The following is a 22,692-nucleotide window of genomic DNA, read 5'->3' as shown; positions in this document are numbered from 1 at the left end:
GGGGGGGGGAGGGCAGTGGCTGGACACAGAGCCGGGAGGAGGCTTGCACTTGGTGGTAGCCCATGTGAGATCCCTTTCCCCACTTCCCTCCTCACATCTGGCTGGTTGGTCAGCGCCTGTGTGGCCCTCGGAGGGGAGCTACTGATGTCGCACCCTGCCCCTCCAGCCCTACTACTCAGAGGCTTTAGCATGGGGTGGTGGGTGGTGGCACACCTTCCCTGGCCACCTGTGTGTACCTCCTAGCCCCTTTGCGCATACACCCAGTTGACAACCCCTGATCTAACCTATTAACAAGACTACACAGTCAACCCAGAGAGAGACAAAACCCTAACCTGCCACAGGTAAAGCAGGGGAACAATGGTGGCCAATACTCTGCTGCTGTGAATGTTGTTAAAATTCAAGAAAGGCGGCCACATCCTCCACTAAAGAGGAAGGCAAAAACCCCCACAGACTGTACTGACCTGACTATAGTGCAAAATTCCTTCCTGACCGCAAATATGGCAATTGGAGTGGGAATACTCAAATTGGGGTACTTTCTTCAAACAGACAAATTAGTCCCACCTTGGTCTGGTCTGTGGGGAAGGTGTGGGGGCAAAGCATAAACAGCAGGCAGCACTGATTCAGGAACCCCCTGAACTTCTCTGGATCTCCACTGAAGTTCTCTGGGGTCTGGGGCAAGAAATTTTGCCTTTGCGCAGACAAAGATACTATGGGCTGGGACTGGTTTTTAAAGGCTGGAACAAGTGGGACCCATTGCCTGTGGCTTCAGGAGATTGGCTGCCCCAATTGACCAACTCACTCTGACTGGGAACAGGGCTCTGGGCTTGCTTGTTTAGGGAATGAATTGCCTTAATCCTCTGATTGGGACTTGATGAGTGTAGGGTTCTGCTCCGGCCTCATTACAATGGCACACCAGTTAGGTCTGTGCTCCAATCCAAGCATTTGGAGTGTCCATGAGGATTGGTTGGTTGGGTCTAGCCATAAAGTAGCCAGGGCATCAAGCAGTGCCCAAAGCCTTACCCATTCCCCTGCTGGGCTAGCAGTCCAAGCAGGGGTAGAGCAGGGGGGAAACCAATGGCTTGCAGCTGTGGGACAGTGGTGAGGTGGCTTGCCTATTGGGTTCAAAGTTTGTTCAGCCTGCCTGCTTGGTGGCTCTAGATTGGTAATGGGGCCTGCAAGGAAAATGGTGCAAGTTCAAGCATGGGTGATTGGTGCCTCCTGAATCTGGGGAGGTCCCCTAGTGGCCAATCACCAACTGGGGGGGCGGTCTCCCAGTAGCCAATCATTGAGGTCAAAATCACCAGCGATGAAACCAGAAGTGCATTTCCAGGGGTGCACATGCACCCCTTACATGTTGCCAATGAGTTCAGATCTGATTGTACTTGGGTAAGAGAGCTATCTTGGTTATAGCCAAGTTTTTCTTTCTTTTACATATTTGGGTTGCAATGCCTTGGCCTATGTCACATATGGACTTGGAGAGACAGTTGTACAGCCTGCAACTGTGGTGGGTCTGAAGCTGGGCACCATGTTTGGAAGCTGGAAGGGTGTGATTTGTGGACTCCCCACAGCCCCCTCTGGCTGGGCAAAAGCACCTGTTCGTAGGTGGCTGAGATTTTTTTTTCTTTGACCCCAACACAAGTGTAGTTAAGATTGGATTCTGAGCCCATCTGAACAGTGGCAGGACTCTGGGGCACTAAGCTCAGGTCTCAGCATGCCGTGCTGAAAACACTTTGGGGGTTTGTCATGGTATGCTGAGCACCCAATTCTAGCCTGTACTTCATTCCAAGCACTGGAGGTGTTTATGAGAATGGGTCTGAGTAGCAACTGAGGCCTGGCCCCTTTTCCAAAAGGCTTCCAGACCAACAAGGGGCACATGTAGAAGACCATTGTGCTTGTTACTGTAAGCTGGTCGGGGGAAGGGGGGAGGTTACACCCTATGGCCAAGGGGGGAACAACACATCAAAAAATGCAAAGCCTTCACATCAATGTCACTGTCTTAATCACACATTTACTTTGATAACTGGACTCTCCTTGGGCCCTTACCTTCTACAAGGAAGACTCATGAAAACACTGTTTGTGCTTCCTGCTCCTGGTATTCTTTCTTTGACATCCTGCACATGAGCTCCAGGCAGACACAACACCTCCCAGGACACCAAATCTGGACAACCAATTAGTAGTTCTGCCCCCTGCAGAAGGGAGACACCAACCACCAGCACACTCCTCTTCCTTTTTGGTGCAGTAGTCTTGAAGCCTGAGACCTCAAACTTCCTTCTCTCTAGACTGCTGAATCCTCTTCATGTTGTCTGCTGGCATCCTCACTTCTGCCTTTTCTACAGCTGTTTCATTGGAGAGTGCTTGAACGTGGTTGCTGTCTTCTATCTGTTCCTCTTAAATTTTGGGGGCCCACTTTCTTCTCGTAGTCATTTGCTGCCACTTCTCTTTCTTTTCCCTTTGTCCTCTCCAGTGCCAGTTTCTCATGACTCCTATATAAGGAGACTTCATTTTCCCTGATAGCATGCAGCCTGGACACTGGTGTTTTCAACTCTTCAATCTTTTCTTCCAAGGACATGAGCTAACACTCTGTCCATATGAAATGGCCCAGACCCTCTAGGAGGAAAACAAACATAGCACATCCTACACAGGTCACAACTGCTGCCCCCATCTTTATTTATGCCTCCTTTGCTCCCTGAGTGATACCTAGGATATAGAAAACAAAGGAGAAAAGAAACACACACACACACACACACACACACACACACAGCCCCCTCCTTCCTGGCTCCCTCCTGCAGCAAACTCCCAGACAAATTCCTCTTTGTTGAGCAGGGGGCTGGATTAGATGACCACACAAGGTCCCTTCTAAAATACCATGCCTTAGGTATCAATGCCTGAAGCCTTCATTCCATGAATCTGACATAATTTATACTGCATGATTGCAGGAACTAGTTTACCTATAGTTTGGATATTTGTAGAAGAGTCTAAACTATAGACCCAGAGGTATTTCTAAACATCCACAGAGAGCAAAGGTACAAACTGAGATACTACTTTGGATAAGTCTCAAGTACCTGTTAACGTCTTACATGCCCATGCCCCACTAGATGTCAGTGTTTTACAAGTTCAAACTGAAAACTGAAATTTTCTCTATATAGAGTTCTTCCTGTTCAACCATTTTCCCATTGTTATTAAGGACCATAAAACAAGACATTGTGTGGACAAATTTATTTTGCTATATATTTTTTTTAATGGTGAGCATATACAATGAGGAAAGAAGGCAGGAATTAAGAGCATACATTTCACCTACAGGATCGTTTTCATAGTATGTTTCTGCTGCTATTGGAAGACAGGGTGGGTCACATCCCAGAGACAGAAACATTGTGGATTCCATATTGTTATAACCAAAACACCTAGGTGATGCAAAGATTAAATTTAGCATTCACCAACCTACGAGAAACAATAACAACTTTCTAAAATGATGCATACATGCATTTAATTAGACCAACTAAATTTCTGATTGTGGAAGAACTAAGTGAAAGAAACATATTTGATACTCTTGCATTTTCAAAACGCTAATTGCTTACTTCAAATAATGAATAATTAATGCAAAAACACACAGAACAGGAACATTCAGAGGATGATTATATTTGTACACAGGTTCTAGTCTGTTGCCCTGTCACTGAGTGGAGATCTTCCCAACCCCTGCTGGGGCTTATTTTATGCTAGGAAGCCTTAGATGGAGGCCAGTATAAGCTTAATCTTAGCTTACATCAATGCAGATATTTTTATTTAAAAGAACAGTTCCTTCTAATTCACTATTACCAGGATATTTACCCCAAGAACATGTAGCAAAAGTTAGATTTTGCTAACTATCTATGTAATAGATATAGTTAACTATATCTATTACATTAAATCATAACCACATTAATTTGTATCTGAAACTTAGCTTCCCACTCTTAAGATCCTTCCCCACTGAAATCCTGAAATCCTTGTTTCAGAGTGGTTTGTTCCCACCTTCTCATGGCTGGAGTGGTATTTCAGTTAAATTCCATTATCACTACTCTTATGAAGTAAAGTCTGTAGGAGTAGCTCCAGAAAGACAATTATTAACCACATTTCCCCAGATGTTAGTACTTTGATACAAAGAATGAGGGAACTTTCAGATCAATCCATATTTTTACTCATAGGGGACTGGTAATGCCAAATCAGGCAACTGCTAGTTAGAGCACTGTGCTTGGAAGCAGGAGATATAGATTTAAAATCTTTGTGGGTAAAGTGACCCTAAAACTTGACTCTCCCACTTCCTAAGTGAGCAATGTAACCATGAGACTAGTCATGGGGTTTTGCCTGGCTATAATTTTTGGACTTATGCGCACCCATGTATATACATATGGAACTGCATACCTGCCCAACTGGAACACATAACAGGCATTCTCAGTAGCTATGTGGATACTTGTAAGACTACACTGCATGTGGAATTGCTCATAAGTGCTGAAAACAGTAGTTATGCAGCTGGACAAGTATCTTTTGGGCACATCAGGTAAAATAAAATTCTGCTTTTAGTCTTTATTTATATAGAGTACAGTCTTGGAACTAAAGTGGTCAAATATTTTGGGATGTAAATTGTTCCTTGTTTCAGAGGTCTCAGCCTAGACACCAAGCATTTGCTCTCTAGGGCTAGGGGCAGACATTATACATAAACCGGTTTAAATGATCAGAAACTGGTTTAACCCTGTAACAGAACAGATGTTCAGTGCACATAAACCAGTTTGAGAATAGCTGAAACTGGTTTGATATAAATCTGGTTGAATGTAGTATCAGACTTAACTGATTTGACTCAAAACAGTTTGTGCAATGTCTGTCCCAGCCCCCTTGCTGGTTTAAAATATACCAGACACCCCCAGAATCCCGGCATGCTCTCTGGGCTGGGCAGAGCTCTCTGCTCCACAGCAGGGCTGGCCTCTCCCCTCTGCTTCCTGGCTGGAGCTCCAGCAGAGACTGCAGGCTGCTTCTACCCCTGCCCCTCTCCCCACTCCCTGCTAAGCAGGAATTCCCTCCTCCCCTCTGCCTTGCTGAGGAGGTGTCTGTGTATTAGCTAGCAGACCACATGTTGGCTATGGTCCGTGATGTGGAACACGGGACAAAGGCAGAATCAAAAGGTAGCCTATTTAGAAAAAGAACTTTTAAGAGAAGTGATGAATGGTGATCCTTGCTGTAACAGAACATCACTTTCTGTAAAATCACATGAGCTTTTACTGTAACTCTTACAGACTTCTAATTTCTACAGACTTCTATTGGTTCAGCATCTCTTGCATTCTTACCTGAAATGCAGTACAAAATGATATCTAAATATGTATCTTTGAATGTAAAAGTGCAGAAATATAGCATATTCTCCAGAAAATATCAACCCCCCCCCCCCATTTCTGTTAGTGCTGAATATAGTAAAAGAATATTGACTGTTTAAAATAAGGACATTCTTTTTCATATTTAGGTTTCACAGTTTGATCTCACTTATGTACATCTTACTATACGATCCAATTCTTAGATTTTTTAAAAAACGATTTTTAGATATGGCTCTGCCTCCTGGCTATGATAAGGCTGCTTATTTTGATCATTGGATCCTTTCCCTCTGCCTCATGTTTCAGTTGTAAAAAAATGTTTTGTTCAAAACTATAGTGGCCACCTGTGCAATTAGCTGATGTGAAGGAAAAGGAAGAACAAGTCTGAATGTTTCTTTAAAAATAAGGAAGCCCAAATCAAGTTTAATATAGTACATCATTTGCACAATTGAGATACATCACAAAAATTGCAAATGCTACATAAGATTTAATTTAACCTCTCATTGCTTGCATGTAAACTTGGCCTTCCCAGGTTTTCCATGTTTTATGCATTGACTTTTATTGGCTGTTTTTATAATTTAATATAAAAGAGAATACAAAAATGTTATGACTGCTTCCCTTAATGAACAGACTTCACAGGGTACCAAAGTTAATATTATCAGATTATTCCTCAGACTTCGGTAATGAGGCTGAGAACATGTCCAAACAAGCTTGATAAGTGACTGTGGAAGAAAGTTACTGGATATGGCTTCCAGCTTCCTTATAGTCAGTTAACCTTATTCTTTGTGCAAGTCATCATCTGTTACAACTGGAGCAGAGCTGACTGACTCTCAGAAGGTAGAAACCATGTGTAGTAATTCTCAAGTTCAGGGAAGGGAATCATGATGAAGGGAACCATCAAGGGAGGAATAAGAAAATGAAAGGAGCTCCTAACAACTTTCAAAAAGCTGCAGCATGGGAGTGAAGATGAGTTAAAAGGAAAAGAACTGTATTTGGAATGCTAAGATGAAATGCAAAAGGAACTACTCAGCAATATCTTTATAAACATCAATTAATTCTTAATTTCGCCATATGTCATACTCCAGTACTTAATATTTTCTTCAAGTTGTTTGGAGAACATAAAAAAACACTGCTTCAACAACCAGGTGCCTTTTATTTACATTTATATTAACATGCACAGCAACAGCTATATTCAACTAATATTAAGGTTCAGAAATAAGTTGATAAAGCAAAGAATTGAGGCTGTCAGTATGTTCCCAACTTGTTTTTTTTAGGTCTAGATAGCTAAGAATTTGATAGACAGAAGTAGTCATAATTTTTAGTAAAACTTAAAAATAAAACAAATGTATTACTGAGAATTTTCATGTTTCTCTTTTTAGGTTAGTCAAACATTTTTTATTATATGTTTTAATTCTCTTCCAAGCAGGTGTTACAAACCTATAGAGGGACCAGAATGTATATGAACTCAGGTCTAGGCTAGCTGGCTAGAGAGGACTACATTGCAAAAAGGAGAAGTTACACTGGGAGGAAATTGGCTGCTGCCTACTGCACAGAGTGGAAAGATCTCCAACATCAACCCTCTCATTCATGTACATACATTGTAATACAATGCTGAGTATGTGTAAAATGCTGTGTGGATCTAAAGATGAAAAACCCCATATAAGAACTAGTTACTACAGCATGTGCTGTACAGAAATTCCTTGTCCCAAGGACATACTGTAACTACATCAACTGAATGTTAACCATAGTCATATTCGATCAATGTTTTAATCAATGGATTTTCCATTAGGTTAAAGGGATTTTCCTATTCCTATGTGAAATGCCGAAGCAAAATAATGAATGAGCTTTATTATTGTATAAAATAATCTGGAAAAATGTTCACTTCTCTTCAACTCAGACTTGATTTTGTTTTAATTCAGTACCTTGTGTCTTATTCATATTACATATCTTTCTCACTGGTTCTTTTAAACAAATTAATTCAGGGCATACACTACGCCCTGAAACTTTTTTATAGTGATTGCAAAAGATCAGCATTGTCAAAGCATATAAAGTATAGGTAATCAAGTATATTTCTGCTATATGAATCCATTTTAGCTGTTAAATGCTGTTCCTGCAATAATTTACTTTGTATAGCCATTGAAAGTAATTCGGAACAAAAGAAGAGACATTCAAAAATATTTATTATGAAGTATACATAAATTATTTTAAAAGATTTCTTTGAATGGATGCAGCCCCTTCTTTTGAAAGCAGATTACATTATAGGCAGTATGGTGTTCTGCACTGCTAATTGATGCAATCAGTGTTTCTAAGTGTAGCCCAGTTTGGCCATATCATGTCAAATGCCTCTTCTTGGATTTCATACACCTAGTGACAATCAAGTTGTTGTATATAGCAACATTAAGTTGCTTTAAATAAAGCTATTAATATTGGTAATCCAGTTCCTCAGAAGGCTGATTTAATCACATTCTAAGATTAAGCAGAGAAGTGTCTATAGAAATCAATGCTATGGAATCAATACATAGACACATCACTTTAGAGCATCTACTGCATAATGAGGAAAAGTCAGGGTTAATTAAATAATTACTGACCTAAAAGTTATTCACTTATGCTTGATGGGGTGTAGGAAGCACTAACTCCTTTGTCTCGAGTTCCTGATGCTCAGCTGCATCCTATATTCCTCCTGCTTGCCATGATGTCCTCTAAGTTGATCATGAACATAGAAAATATTATAGTAAAACATCAAAGAAATGCCGAGTAAGAAATTCATGTTATCAATGGATACTTTAATTGGTTATCTTTATTGATTGTGAATTAGATGAGGCAGTTCTACTTTAACATTCAAACCCAATAGGCTGTACATACATTAGTACAGAGGTTCCCAAATTTTAATCCACAAGTAGGATTCTCCCAGGCAGGGATACAGGAAATTTGCCTTAATTTCTTTATTCTACTAAATTAAGACTTTTGTTATCACAAGGTTCACCTGGACATATTTTATATTTGAACAATACTAACATAATAGCTCTGTCTTATTCTAACTCCCTTTTGATACTTTTGATTAAATTTGATGTCGTATTTTCAGCTAAGAGAATCATTGCCTAGGATATGTGAAACAGGATGTACAAAGCCAAGTTAAAAATACACTATTAAAAATGTTCTTCTAGTGGCAGGCTGAGAAGAGTACATCTACCAAGTTTTTTCCATCTCCAATTTCAATAATTTATACAGTATACCCAGAGAAAAAAACACAACAAGAACAACTAATACATACACAAAGTACACAAGTGTGTTTATTACATTTTTGCAAGCACTTTGTTCTACATTTCAAAAACGCCACCATCAAGCTGTTGGCACATTTATGTACAAAACAGATTAATTGTAATGCCTGCTACAAAGCATTCTTTGTGAAAATACAAACTCTAATACCAGAGAAAAGCCGAAAGCATCAACATCATTACATGAGTTTAAAAGACATAGTTTTAAAAATCAGCACAAACTGTTTAAGACACAAAACTGAAACACTACAATATAGAATTCAAAGAAGGTTTATAATACTTTTTGCAGAACTGTAATATTGGTACTGCACATATCAGAAAACTGTTGACCCAGTAAGACAATCTAAGAAAAAAAAAAGCGAAACAGACAAAATAAACCAAATCGCAAACAAAACCCCCCAAATTAATCAACTAATGCTACTTAATGCATAACCATGCCACAAATAACTATTGAATTACCTTCTACTTACTACAAGAATTGTTAAAAATTACTGATGATGCATGACTAGTAATAGTACAAATAAGAGTTTTACTTAGTAACCTTTATTAGAAATGCACTTACACTGAGAGAGAATTCACAATGGTCCATTAAGTGCACAAAACTACCTAGGATTTTTAACACTGACAAAAATGTCTTGTCAGGCTACATCACTTTAAAAGACACTTTACAGCATTCTTGTAGCATTAGAAATAGGCAAAAAATAAAAATAAAAAAAGACACCAAATTTGGTCCAATAATACTGATTGCTATTTTTTTTCTTTTTGTACATTTTTTTCTTCATTTTTTGTTCTTTTGATACAGGTACTTTCTTCAAAATAACATGACTTACCTTTCTGATAACATTTTCCTAGTCAAAATAAAGATTCAAATATATTGCTACACTTTCAAACAATAAGATCTGTAGTGGCCTTTTACCTCACTTTAACATAATACAGGTAAACCAGTATGTGTAGTAAAGCCATAAGCCAAGCTATTACATTTATGGAAGTATCCTTGAATATATCACATACAGTATATTATAGTCCAGGCAGGTGCAATCCATTAAAATTTTTAAAGCAGGTAAAAAAGACTTCTGACTTGTAAGGTTGCTGTATTTTTGATATATCACTTTCATAAATGTAGCTAAACAGTAATTGCTCACATCAGCACATGAACAGCTCCAATTCAGCATAACCATCGTTGAATTACAAAGAGATCATTCTGCACAAACCTACGCATAGCTATATCACTTAGTTAACATTTGTCTATATACTGAAACTCTTTAAAGATAACCGTGGTATCATGTCCTTTAAACAGGCAAATAGCCATGCATCATTAACACCACGGGCTGCATGCTCACAATATAAACAGGAATAATCACCAATAAAACTTTGAGAGAGAATATTCTTTAAGAACATCAAGAATAATACAATGTTAACAAAGTTAAGAAGCACTTTTATGTTTTTTTAATTTTTTTACCTACTATTACAAATTTAGAAATTGCACCTTTGATTGTTTAAAATATTCTAGGACCTGCAGTCAAGGTTGTTACCGGTCCATCGGGTAAGATATCCAAATATGAAGGAAAGTCATCAGTCTTCTCTATATATTGTACATACTGTACAATGGTCCCTTTGAAGTATACCTGTAGTTAGTTATTGAACTTAAAACTAAAAAGTATAAAAAGCTATTTTTCCTTTCAAAAACATATAAGAAACAATGCAAAAGGTGTTATGCATAACACATACAAAGTGATTAAAAAAATCAAACACATCTCCGTATTTGACAATAGTTAGTATCCTTGATCTAACAGAACTAATTAGCTTAAGAGGATTCAGGAAAGGCTGTTTAGGAGCTTTGTAGTAAAGAATGGTCACACAAACTATAACTAATTAGGAAATCAAGTGCTTGACAACCAAGAATTGTACATGGGTGGCTTATAAGTCACCCTGGCTATCTTTTGTGAGAAGCACTTTCACTTTGTTTTTAAAATGGTCGGATGGCCTTTAGTTAAACAGCAAAGCATTCAAATGTTAGCAAGTTAGACAAGATTTTTCTTATGTGTATGCATTGAGCCTCTCTTTAGAACGGGTAGAATGAATGTCATGAAGCTCTTGTTCTTCCTTTGACTTAATATCCTCATATTTTTGCATTCTGCAAGCATCTTTCACGTAGGCCCAATTAGCAGACAAAACCATGAGATAGTGAACCTGGAAGAGAAGTAATATGGAGTTAGGGACCAACTGCACACAAGCAGAACATGTTCACATCTGAAAAGGACAGGTTTCTGGGTGGAAGCAAAATGCACTGAGGACAGAAAATAAGGGATCTATAGAGAATGACAGGGTAATGCTCATATTTGCTGTTCTGTGCACTCCTGCCTTTGATGGTAGTGGCCACAAAGACACAAATTGCAGCTGAGGATAAGCATGTTACAGAAATATCCATGCCTCTTTATTCTGATATTTGCTAGCAGCTGGGGGAGGGGAGGGGAAGAGATATATAACAGAAGGGCACCGGCATTTGCTTTCAGCACTTGTTAAATTGGGATAGTGTGTTCTAGATCTGTCAGGCCCTTAGCATTAGATTTAAAAAAAATGTCTCATTCTGATATTTTCAACATTTTTCACAAAACTAACTAATTTGGATGAAAAGAATGGAAAAGACAATAAAACTTTGGAAGTGCCTAAATGAAATGAAATGTGGCAACAATTCATATCAGATTTACAAGAGGACTTGGGCACCATTCACAAAGAGCAGGTAGAAAAGGAGGCAATCGAAGGAAGCCACTCTCTCCACCTTCCTCCCTAGTTTTGTACGTGGTACATAATTCCCATCAAGAATCTAGCCTTTCAAATTCCTTTTGCTTTTATTTATAAAAATGGTAAATGTGGTCAAAATTGAAAGGTGTTTTTTTTTGCTTGCTTGTTTGTTTCAGACCAAACAAAATGTTTCCTTTAAAGTGGAACAGCATTGTTTCCATCAACTCACCTTGTCCACCCCAACCCCTCCAAATAACTCCAAACAAACATTTTCATTTTTAAAATGTACATTGCACTAGAAAATCAATTATTCATGCATAGGTATGAAAACTGTCTGGAATGTATTTATACTTGTACAGAAAGTGTCAAGATTTAATGAAGTAAATGGGCAGCTCAGGAAGGATACTAGGTCATTAGGAATAAGCAGAGGGCATGCACCAAACAAAAAAAAAAAGCGAGGGGAGGGAGTCATTGGCCCAGTTTTTGATGCATAGAAATAAAGTGAGACGTTCCAAAAGTCAAACAATTTAGATGTTGCAAAAGATATTTAATATATTAAAGTTTTTTCAGTCATAAGTAAGAGAACTAGGAGAGAACAAGTAGAGTTACTCTTCAGTGAGGATGAGATTGAGATTAAAAATCTGAATCGAGACTGAAATTAAAAATCTACCAAAATCTTTGCCTCAGTTTTCAATAAGAATAATGATGGCAAATGTTGGGAGTCAAGAGGGAAGGAACAAGGTAAGAAGAGTTTTTAAAATGAATGTATAAAATGAAAATCACCACATCCAAAGTCAATACAAAACAAAAATAGATTAATATGATTATTTTGAGAGAACCTCATTATTCTAGAATTGTGAAAGAACTGGCATACAAAATCCTAATTACAGTAAGAAGGATTTTTACATGATATATCTGGACTAAAAGAATACAAATGTTCATAAATGTTCACTTATACTTAAGAAGAATAAAAAAGTGATCCAAACACCTTTTGTCAAACCTAGTGGTAAGCCATTAGAAAAAAAATAAGGGAAGAATAATCAAAGACATGAGGTAAGTAGAAAATGGGATAAAATACAACATATATTTAACAAAGGCAGACCAGCCAGATAACGCTCTTCTTTTTCTTTGGGGAAATATTTAATTTGCTAGAGAAAGGAACTGCAATTGACTGAATCCATGTAGACTTCTATAAAGCTTTGTGACGTAATACTATATGGGAAAATACTAATTCAGCTGAGGAAGATAGGACTTAATAGATGAGCTAGAGCTGGTAAAGGGCTGGTTAAAAAGGAAATTATAATATATTATGTTAACTGAAGAAGTATCAGGTTAGAGGGAGATTATTAGTGGAGTTTCTAAACAACTGGTCTTTGGACACATCTTATTAAATATTTTCATTGATGACCTGGAAACAACGAGTACAAGAGCACTAATGAAAATTGCTAATCACAACAAATGTTTAAATATCCTTTACTGTTGTCCGCATCAAAGTACAGAAGTGAATTGGGAGATTATACTGGAACTGAATAACGTTGATGTCTGGAGAAACAGAACTAGGAAAAAATTCAGTAGAATAAAATGTACTCAAAGACTAATAAAAATAAGCTTTACTATAAGCTGGGGTTCATCAGCTGGAAACAATCGAAGGGGGACATGCTCACAATCAGAATAGTCAATTAGGTCATCATGAATGGTCTTTGATCAGAGAGTTGTGGATCCAGTGGACATTACTGAGGGTGGATCTCTTTGTCATTCAACTAAGTAAAAATAAGCTGAACTGAATAAACCATCATGCATCTCTAATAATAAAATAAAAACCTGTAGAGACAATGAGCTGCTATTATAATCACTCTGATAAATCCCTGGCAATTATGACTTGCAACTATACTGCAGATGACAGAAAGTAATCTAGAGGCCCACTAGGGACCAAAGTAGGACCAAGGACATGTTACTCCACCTCAGTACAGGAACGTTATCCTTGACAGAATGGGGTCCCATCAGACACAATACCTATGGAACATCTGAAAAACAGTCTCAAATTCTCTGAGCCTCTAGAAAGGCACCAATCAAAAATAATAGTAATTGGAAAAGGTAAACATGTAAAAGGCCCATATGGTCCATGCAAAAATCGTTCATCCATCTCCATGTTTCATTTGTAAAACACCTCTGAGGAGTTTTAGTTTCCTACCCTACAGCCACGGAATGAAGAATCAGGCTCCATGCAGTTCAGGGGATGTGCAGGTAGACTGTGCAGGCAACCTGGCAGCAGCCTGGAAAGGCAGGCTCCACAGAAGGGAAAAAAAAAGCGGCAAGCCTGATCATCTCGTCCCCCCTCACTGCCGCCTTTGGAGCCTGCCTGCCTGTGTGGGGGCCCCGTGCTTCCCTCCGTGGCTGTGGTACCCCTCAGGATTGCTCAAGCCAAGTGTGCCGCCTGGGGGAGGGAGGCTATTGCTGCAGAAGAAAGCACCAGCCCCCCGCTCCCCAGCTCAGGGACTGCTTTGTCTGCCAGGAGCTCACTCTCTCCTCTCCACTACTGGAGAGGCAGGTAAGGATCGGGCTCTGAAATAGGTATACACAACACGGGGGTTTACTTCATCCTAAATTGAAACAGTGGTTTTTTTAAAAAAAAAAACTTAGGGAGAATTAAACCTGTGTGTCGTCTACAAATGCCCTAAAGTAAAAAATGAGGGAGACCAAATTATTTTGGCCACCTAAAAACCTGATTTGCTTTTTTTTTTGACCTCCTATGTATACCAGATAGACTTTAGATGGCAAAATAACATAAGGCTGTTTTTTACAACGCTGCTATATTCACCTAGCATCATATTTGAAAAAAAAGAACAAGAAAAAATATTTTTTCTTGTTGACATTAGACCAGCTTCTATATTTTTCCTTTTTTTTTTTTTTTAATACAACCCATAAGCACTTCCTCTCTAAGAAAGAAAGGGAATTGCATATATTGCAATTCTGCTTCGTAGCAAATATCCTGTTTGGGGATTTTTACCTACCTCATCATTACTGCTCGAAGTTGAGAGAAACATAAACTTGTGCTTATATTTATAGTGGAACCTGTTAATACTCTTTGTTTCTAGTATGACACAATATTTTTTCAACAAAACTAATATTCTGGGTTATTTTCTGGGAAAGTTCTTCTTATTTACTCACTCCCTGACTGAAAAAATCTAAGAAACATCAGTTAAAGTTCAGGGTGATTTAGCACCCTAACTAAATGCTTCATGTGCATATTCCCTGAGAGTAGGTACCAAAAGCTTTCTAGTGCATGAGGAATCCATTTGTGACTGTGCTGCAACCCAAGAAAGAATTCACAGCTAACACAGTTTTCTTCGAAATAGAATAATCATAGAATCATAGAAGTAGGGTCAGAAGGGACTTTGTAGATCTTCAAGTCCGACCCCCTGCCTGGGCAGGAGGAAAACTGGGCTTAAATGACCCCAGTCACGTAGGCATCAAGCCGCTTCTTAAAGACCCCCAGGGTAGGAGCCAGCACCCCTTCCCTTGGAAGTTGGTTCCAGATCCTAGCTGCCCTAACTGTGAAGTAGTTCTTACGGATGTCTAATCTAAACCTACTCTCCAACAACTTGTGGCCGTTATTCCTTGTTATCCTGGGGGGCGCTAGGGGAAACAAGGTCTCCCCCAAACCCTTCTGGTCCCCACTAGTGAGCTTATAGACAGTTACCAGGTCCCCCCTCAGCCTTCTCTTGTGAAGGCTGAACAGGTTCAGGTCCCGTAGCCTCTCATTGCAGAGTCTGCCCTGCTGTCCCCGGATCATGCGTGTCGCCCTCCTATGGACCCTCTCAATGTTGTCCACATCTCTCATGAAGTGGGGTGCCCAGAACTGGACACAGTACTCCAGCTGTGGCCTGACCAGTGTCACGTAGAGGGAGAGGATTACCTCCTTGGCCCTGCTTCTGATGCACCCGTGGAGCCCTGCCGACCGTAACCTCGCATTGTCGGCCCATGTTCATCTTGGAATCAATAATGACTCCAAGATCCCTTTCTGTCTCTGTGCTCTCTAGAAGGGAGTTTCCCATCTTATAAGTGTGCTGCTGGTTACTACTGCCCAAGTGCAGCACCCTGCACTTGTCCGTATTGAAACCCATCCTGTTTTTGTTAGCCCACCCCTGCAACCTATCCAGGTCTTGCTGCAGTCTGTCCCTTCCTACTAGCGTGCCCACCTCACCCCAAATTTTGGTATCATCAGCAAATGTAAACAGGTTGCTTTTCACCCCATCGTCCAAATCGCTGATAAAGAAATTGAACAGTATGGGCCCAAGGACTGAGCCCTGGGGGACTCCGCTGCCCACTTCCCCGCAGGTCGAATATGACCCGTCCACCACCACCCTCTGAGTACGACCCTTCAGCCAATTAGCAATCCATCTGACTGTGTAGGCATCAATGCCACAGTCGCCTAGTTTTAATGAGGATAGGGTGGTCGACAGTGTCAAAGGCCTTGCTGAAGTCCAGAAAGACTACATCCACGGCGACACCTGCATCCAATGCTTTTGTGACCTGATCGCAAAAGGCAATCAGGTTGGTCTGACATGACCTGCCCCTAATGAAACCGTGCTGGTTGCCCTTGAGCATCATCCCCGATGCCGGCCCATCACAGATGTGCTCCTTGATGATCTTCTCAAAGAGTTTCCCCAGGATTGAGGTAAGACTGACGGGCCTATAGTTGCCTGGGTCCTCCCTCCTCCCTTTTTTAAAGGTGGGAATGGAGATGCCTTGATACATTTTTAATGTATCAAGGCATATTATTTTTGAAAGCCATCACTTAAAAGTAGATCCATGTGCAGTAATTTTTAATAAACATATTTTATATATAAACATTAGGAACTTTATCATTAACACAAGGCTCTAAATCTAAACCTAACATTCTAGGAACTTGGAAGAAAAAATGTCCTAGGGTCAAATGACTGTTAAATTTATTTCAGATGTGTTTATGTCTGTTTTAAAGTATTTTCTCGCCCTATTATCCTAAATGTTATTGTAGGAGATAAAATGATTAGAAGCAGCTTGGATATGGATGCATTTAGTCATATGAAACAAATCTTTTCTGTTGTATAAGATTGACAATTGTGTGATCAAGCCAAAAACAGCACCTACAAAAAATAAAACAAATCAAAACAAAAATCCCTAAAAAATCCTCATGTCCTTTTTCAGGAAGTGTATTAAAAGGGAAATAAAATATTTGTACCAAGGAAGTAATTTAGCTCTTGCAGATATCTTATATATCTAAGAGCATGTTATAGTACAATAGACAAAAAAAGGCCAAAGCTATGTGTGTTCTTAAAAAAATAACTGACTTTACTGTTATGAACTTGTCCAAGGGGCACCCCCAGAGCCCCGAGTTTTCCCCACTGTCCCATTGCTTGTCCTAAGAAACAGCCTGAGGTTTGACCTAGGAGAACTCCTTATCCTCACAAGGCTCAGCGCCTTTGCCCTTTTACTGGACCTCACAACTGCAGCAGGGGAATTCCTGCTCGCACCAACTGGCCTTCCCTTTGGGTTATAAAAGAAATTTTAGGTCCCTCCTTCCAAAGAATGGGCTAGGCTGGAATGTCACTTGCCCAGAGATAATTTTTTCCACAGGCAGTCAGTAGAGAGAGAAAAAAACCCCAAAAGGATTTATTATGTAGGAGAAAATAATTATATGAGCAAAACTGACCATAGATTTGAAGACAAAATAAAAAGACAGGTATAGTTTTTTACCCTCTCACCTAGCTACACTTTAGCCCTTTACCCTAGCTCTTTTAATTGTACAGTATGTTTCAATTTTGAAAGGTAATATTGTTTGAATATTATCTGTTAAAAAGCCCAGTTCATTAGTGCGAACTGTCATTGTCCTGAATATGCAGGAAAGCAAGACATAAGTGATGTGTTTTAACAAGCCTGTACTTTATTAACAACTCATATGAGAACCATCTAGCACATAGCACATAGAGGACAGAACTTTGCTCCTTCTTGTAGGATGATTGTAGTCAGTCTGCCACACTTGCTCTCACAGACCATTTCTGGGAACCCCCCATCCTCTCCACATGCAGGGGTTAGGAGTCAGGGAAAAGTCAGTTTTCTCCTTGATGTATAGGACATTAAAAGCCCCATCTCCTTTAGCAGATGCCTTCCCCTAAAATCCACTCCTAACTCTCCTTTATTATGGAAACAACCCCCTACCAAAGAGAGTACTGTATATCTGCCAAGTACTGACAATTTGGATCTTACCCACTCTATTGACCAATGGATTTCTGGGCACTGCAAGTAAAAAAACCCCATCTTGCCTTGGTCAATTTTGACAGCAAGAGAAAAATTTCTCAAAAAGGTAATTAACAAGGTGCCAACAGCAGAACCACAAGTTTCTAGGAATCTCAGTGGTGGAAATAACTTGTCAGCTGTGCAATATGAGGTAGGTCTTCCCTATGGTCTATATGTCAACCTCTCTTGTGTAAGGAGCCACTGGACTTCATCAGGGCTCCTGCTTCAAACTCTCCTCTAGCTGCTTTCCCCTCCCAAACGAGGAAAAGTTGCTCTGATGAAAATAAAATACTTTAAAAAAATTCTTATTTATTTCAGAAAACTGCATCCATTCACATAAGTGGCTCCCAGTTTCTTGCAAAAACTGGAAGTTAGCTTAGTTTTCTAGTACTTAGAATGTTACCCACAGTCACTGAGGCAACCATGAGAAACCATGTTACAAAAGCAAAAGACATTGTAGTATATTTTGGTGACCCATTTAACACTTGGTGTCACTTCAAAGCACATGAGGAGCATGATGCCTTCCACTTACAAACCAAACTCTGCTCAGATACATAGTGCAAGCCTGGTGACCTCAGATGAAACTATATGTGCCTGTCTGCCTCCAGGATTTTACCCTGTAAATTTAGCTTTGGTAATCCTTATCATGTGGTATCAGAGTACTTCCATGCAACAGTGGTCCACAAATGCTATAATCCATAACTGATACAATGCAGTTAGTATACCTCTCCATGGATGGTTGTAAATTCTAGGCACAAAATCCTAGATAAGTAATGGCTTGTGATAAAATGCAGTGAATCAAAAAAAAAATCAACTTAATATATGCAAAAAATGGGAATGGAAACCAGACTAAATCCAAATGGACACCTTAGCCAAAGCAATGGTAGGACTGCCAGAGGAGTAAGAGGACTTAGAATGAAAACACAACGTAGCTCAGAGCACTGCAGAAGCAAGTGTTCGTAGAATAGGGCCAAAATCACCCCCTGCCTGCATACTACTATAAACCAGCACTATGGGCTGGGGAGCACTGTGGTCAACATCAGCTGTCCTTAACCCTAGTGGATGTAGAGCACTGGCAATCTATTATGGCTGCTACCAGCAGTCTGTTGTACCACTGAACATGAACTTCCTATTTCTTGGGTTTTTTTAGATCTGGACCAAGCCAGACTGGAAATCTCTTATTCATCCTTGCAGAAATATCTAGATAGCTTTAATAGTCTCATCATTCCACATTAAAAATTAAAGTTCCTGTGAGAAACAATGCCTCTCTCTTATTTTCTTTGTCCCCTGCCAGATTCAAAAACTACTCCTCTCTTGTGGTATTATAATTTACTATCAGAAAATGACAAATTTCAGGACAAAAGCAAATACGTTTATGTCCTCTGAATAGCCTGTTGCAGGGTATATGGCTCTAGGGCTGCAGTCCAGCCGCAGACATTTGAAAGGCAATTGCCTGCCTGCCTTCCTGCCTGCTGAGGAGGACTGGGCCAACTGATGGGGATGACTGGATCGTCCAGAGAAAGTTAAAAGCTCTCAGAGAGGGGTGTGAGAGAGAGAGAGACAGAGAAAGAGAGAAAACCAGAGTGAGAGCGAGGGCTGCTGAGGAGGCTACACAGAGTTTGAATTGCCTTTTCAGGTTCTGGGAAAGGATTGCATGGTGTGACTTAATCCTTTTTTGCTTATGTATTTGTTTGTTTTGCAATTATGTTGTTTCCTGTGGAGACAAGTTTGACCCAAGGAAAATAAAACTGTGCTGCAAACAGTGACAACCAGCCATATGAAAAACCCAGTCTAATTCATAAACTGAAGAGAAATAAAGGAACATAACAAGAAGAGCTTCTACTGTTGAATATATTTAAGCTTTCTTCAGTTAATTAGAGTGCTCTTGCCACTAATTTATTTCAGTAGTCATACTGCTGCATTGGCAAGCTGGTGAAAGAACATTAATTAATCAGATTTTTTCCCCAAGCAGCATCAAATCTTCCCTAAGAACATGCTGTCACTGTTGGTTCTAGTAGGGCTGCTCTGCAGCAGCTCACTGAACAGGTCCTTGTTCCTCATGGCTGCTACTTTGCAATTCAAAATCTAAGCTTTCATGTTTTTGTTTTGTTTTTAAAGCCACCTAAATCTCTAGCTCTTATGATTGTGAACAAAATCCTCAAAATGTGGGCTCAGTGTACATTGAGGTAGTTACATTGGCTTGAATTTATTTATAGTGTGAAACCATCTCTGAGAGAAACATGAGCCATCCTGATGCATTTCAATTAGATGTTGGCACTGAAGCCTAATTATATCATTATGAACATAAATGCACTTCAGTATTTCACTGATGATTATGCCACACAAGAAAGCGAGAGGAATGCACATCCCATTAGAATCTGTATAATTTGCTATGACTGAAGTCTCTTTTAGGCATTGAAAGTGGGCAAAGTTTAAGATTTTGGGAGGCTAAAGGGGCTACTACCACTTAAGAGACAACCTTCCTCAGCTGTCTTACTCAGAAAAGCTGTTATACAGAAACTCAGAAGAAGTATTCATGGTGAAATTTTATGTGACTGAATCCTAACTGGTGCATTAGCATAGAGGGAGTCTCACAGAGCTTGAACCATCTAGGCAATATAAAAGATGAACTGAAAAAGTGTTTCCACTCCATAACCTGAAGTTCACTTTTTATTGAAATACATTTCTGGAATTAAAAGAAGTCCATAGCTGCTCTTGGGACTATTCTACAACAGTGGGATCCAGCACTCTTTCTGCTGGACTGATACTGTGTCTTAGTCTGGAGCTACTCTATGCCCTCTTCTAAATTCAGATTACATCACTTCCATCTGGCACACGTCACCTTTTATAGGAAATATAAGCCATGGGGCAGAATGTAAGACAGTACCTAGTAAAGATCTTGCCACCAGTATTTGTAGAGCAATTAAAGACTGGGAAGAAAAGACTCATTTATGCAAATAAGAAAGTCTGACTGAATACTGCGAATGGGGCATGAATGATATGCTGGATAAAACAGCATTGCCTCTAAGGAACTGAGTTTAAAGGCTTAGATTCAAAAACTCTTGATTTCCAGTCCATCTCTGTCACCATATGGCCTTGGAGAAGTGAATTTATGTTAAAAGAGGGATAAAATGACATACCCACTTCACAGGACTGTTGTAAGGCTTTATCAGGTAACTTTTATACATTGTTTTGAAAATTTTTAATGATATACAAGTGCTAACTGCTATTCTTTGTATTTATAGTTACTTTAACTTTTAAATACTCAACTAAACCAATAACCCTTCTGAAAATTGGACATCACTAGTAAAGCAACTGAAACAGTGATGCAGTAGGAACCATTTTTTCCTGTAATGTGATATTCTGACTACTGTTTCCCTTTATGCAGAAAAAAGTCTGCTTTTGGAAGAGTTAAGTAATTAATGAAATGCATTAACATAAAGCAAAGTATGGAATCATTCTGCTTATGCAGCACTTTTTATCTTGAAGCACTTAAATATCAGATTTTAAAAATTAATTAAACTTCATGACATCCTGCTGAGGTAGCAGAGAAAGCTAAATGAAGCATTGTGCTGATACAGAAACTGAGGCACAAATGCTGCTCAAGACCAACTAGCTGAGTTTACTACACTATGCATCTTTCTTTTACAGCATGACTGCATGCTCAGGGCAAGCACCAAAATAGTGGACTGAGACAAAACACTCAATGGTTCATAGAATCATAGAAGTAGGGTCGGAAGGGACCTTATAGATCTTCAGGTCCGACCCCCTGCTTGGGCAGGAAGAAAACTGGGCTCAAATGACCCCAGCCAGGTAGGCATCAAGCCGCTTCTTAAAGACCCCCAGGTTCTAGGGTTCAATTTAAAAAATCATTTTCACTATATAACTAGATTTGCTGCCAATCTGTGTAAATGAAATACAATTTTCATGGATGAAAAATAAATCACCAAAAACACATGACAAAAACAATAATTATAATACCTGTATTTTTCATATACCACGTGGCCTCAAAAAAGACACACACTTTGTTTTTAGAGGGCAGAATGGAGGAAAAAGACTTTTTCCAGAGTCATGCCCTAGAGCTGGCATTTTCATGGAGAGGCTGTTGCAAAATGGCTGTTAGCTTCTCTCAACTGGCAAGCTGGGAGCAAGCTATGAAAGGGCTGACACTGGATTCTCCCCCTCCCTGCTTGTTTGCTGAGACAGAAGCTAGTTGCCATTTTGCAACGCAGCATTTCCATGCTTCTATTCCAGCAAAGAAAATGTGTACTAAAATTTTGGACAGGTGGTTGGGGGGTGGGGGGAGGGAAGGGACTATGCATGTGGTATGAAAGTAAATACGATAGCAGTTCTAGTTACAGCTGCAGCACCTAGTTATATTCCCTCCCTTCAAGCATGGTCCCTATTGTGCTAGGATCTATACGAACAGGGTGTGGACAGTCTCAACACCAGCACTCTTACATACACTCGAACTCTTAGGCAAGACAGAAAAAGAATAAGGGAAAGGGACACAGCATGTAAATATGTAGCTCAGACTACAAACTTCACTAACAAATATCACTCATTAACATATGGAAAGCTGACAATTCTTGACAAAATTTCACCATGTTCAAAGTGATGCTCATTGCAGAAATGCTAGTATGTCACTGCCCATGGGAATGCTGGTTCTCAGTATCCGCAAAAGGATTTTTGCCACTAAAAGCAGCAGCCTAGATGAAAATGAAATTGAAGGGACAGGAGGCATGCATATACAGGAGAGCATGAGAAAGAGAGAGGTGGAGTTGCTTTGCGGCTTTCCCAGAAGAACCTTCTAAATACTGTACAGGAAATGAAAAATCTCTTTGCATGCTCTTAAACAAATCTTGGTATTTAAAACACAATCTGGATGTGCTGTTTGAAGACTCTTCATAATAATACTGTGCTTTAAATTACTTAAAAAAATTAATTAAAAACATAAATTTACTAAATCACATTGACGATATCCTTGAAACTTCACATACTTTATCTATCTGGGTAGTGCCTGAATGATATTTTTGGCTACTGAGAGTACTTCTCACAATAACATACTA

The 22,692-nt window shown here is 39.5% G+C and overlaps 1 protein-coding gene across 4 annotated transcripts in view; it reads right to left on the bottom strand.

The window, feature by feature from the left end:
- Positions 1 to 8,606: 8,606 nt before the first annotated feature.
- Positions 8,607 to 22,692, bottom strand: part of GPM6A (glycoprotein M6A) — a 405,720-nt gene continuing 391,634 nt past the window's right edge. For all 4 annotated transcript variants that reach the window (XM_014519277.2, XM_025202425.1, XM_006022219.3 and 1 more), the window contains one exon: positions 8,607 to 10,795. In XM_014519277.2, coding sequence (XP_014374763.1) covers positions 10,643 to 10,795 — 153 coding nt within the window. In that variant the 3' untranslated portion in view covers positions 8,607 to 10,642. The remainder of the gene's footprint in view (positions 10,796 to 22,692) is intronic.

Source organism: Alligator sinensis, unplaced genomic scaffold, assembly GCF_000455745.1.
Source record: "Alligator sinensis unplaced genomic scaffold, ASM45574v1 scaffold211_1, whole genome shotgun sequence".
In the NCBI taxonomy this organism is placed as follows: domain Eukaryota; kingdom Metazoa; phylum Chordata; order Crocodylia; family Alligatoridae; genus Alligator; species Alligator sinensis.
This window is presented reverse-complemented; position numbering and strand designations above follow the sequence as displayed.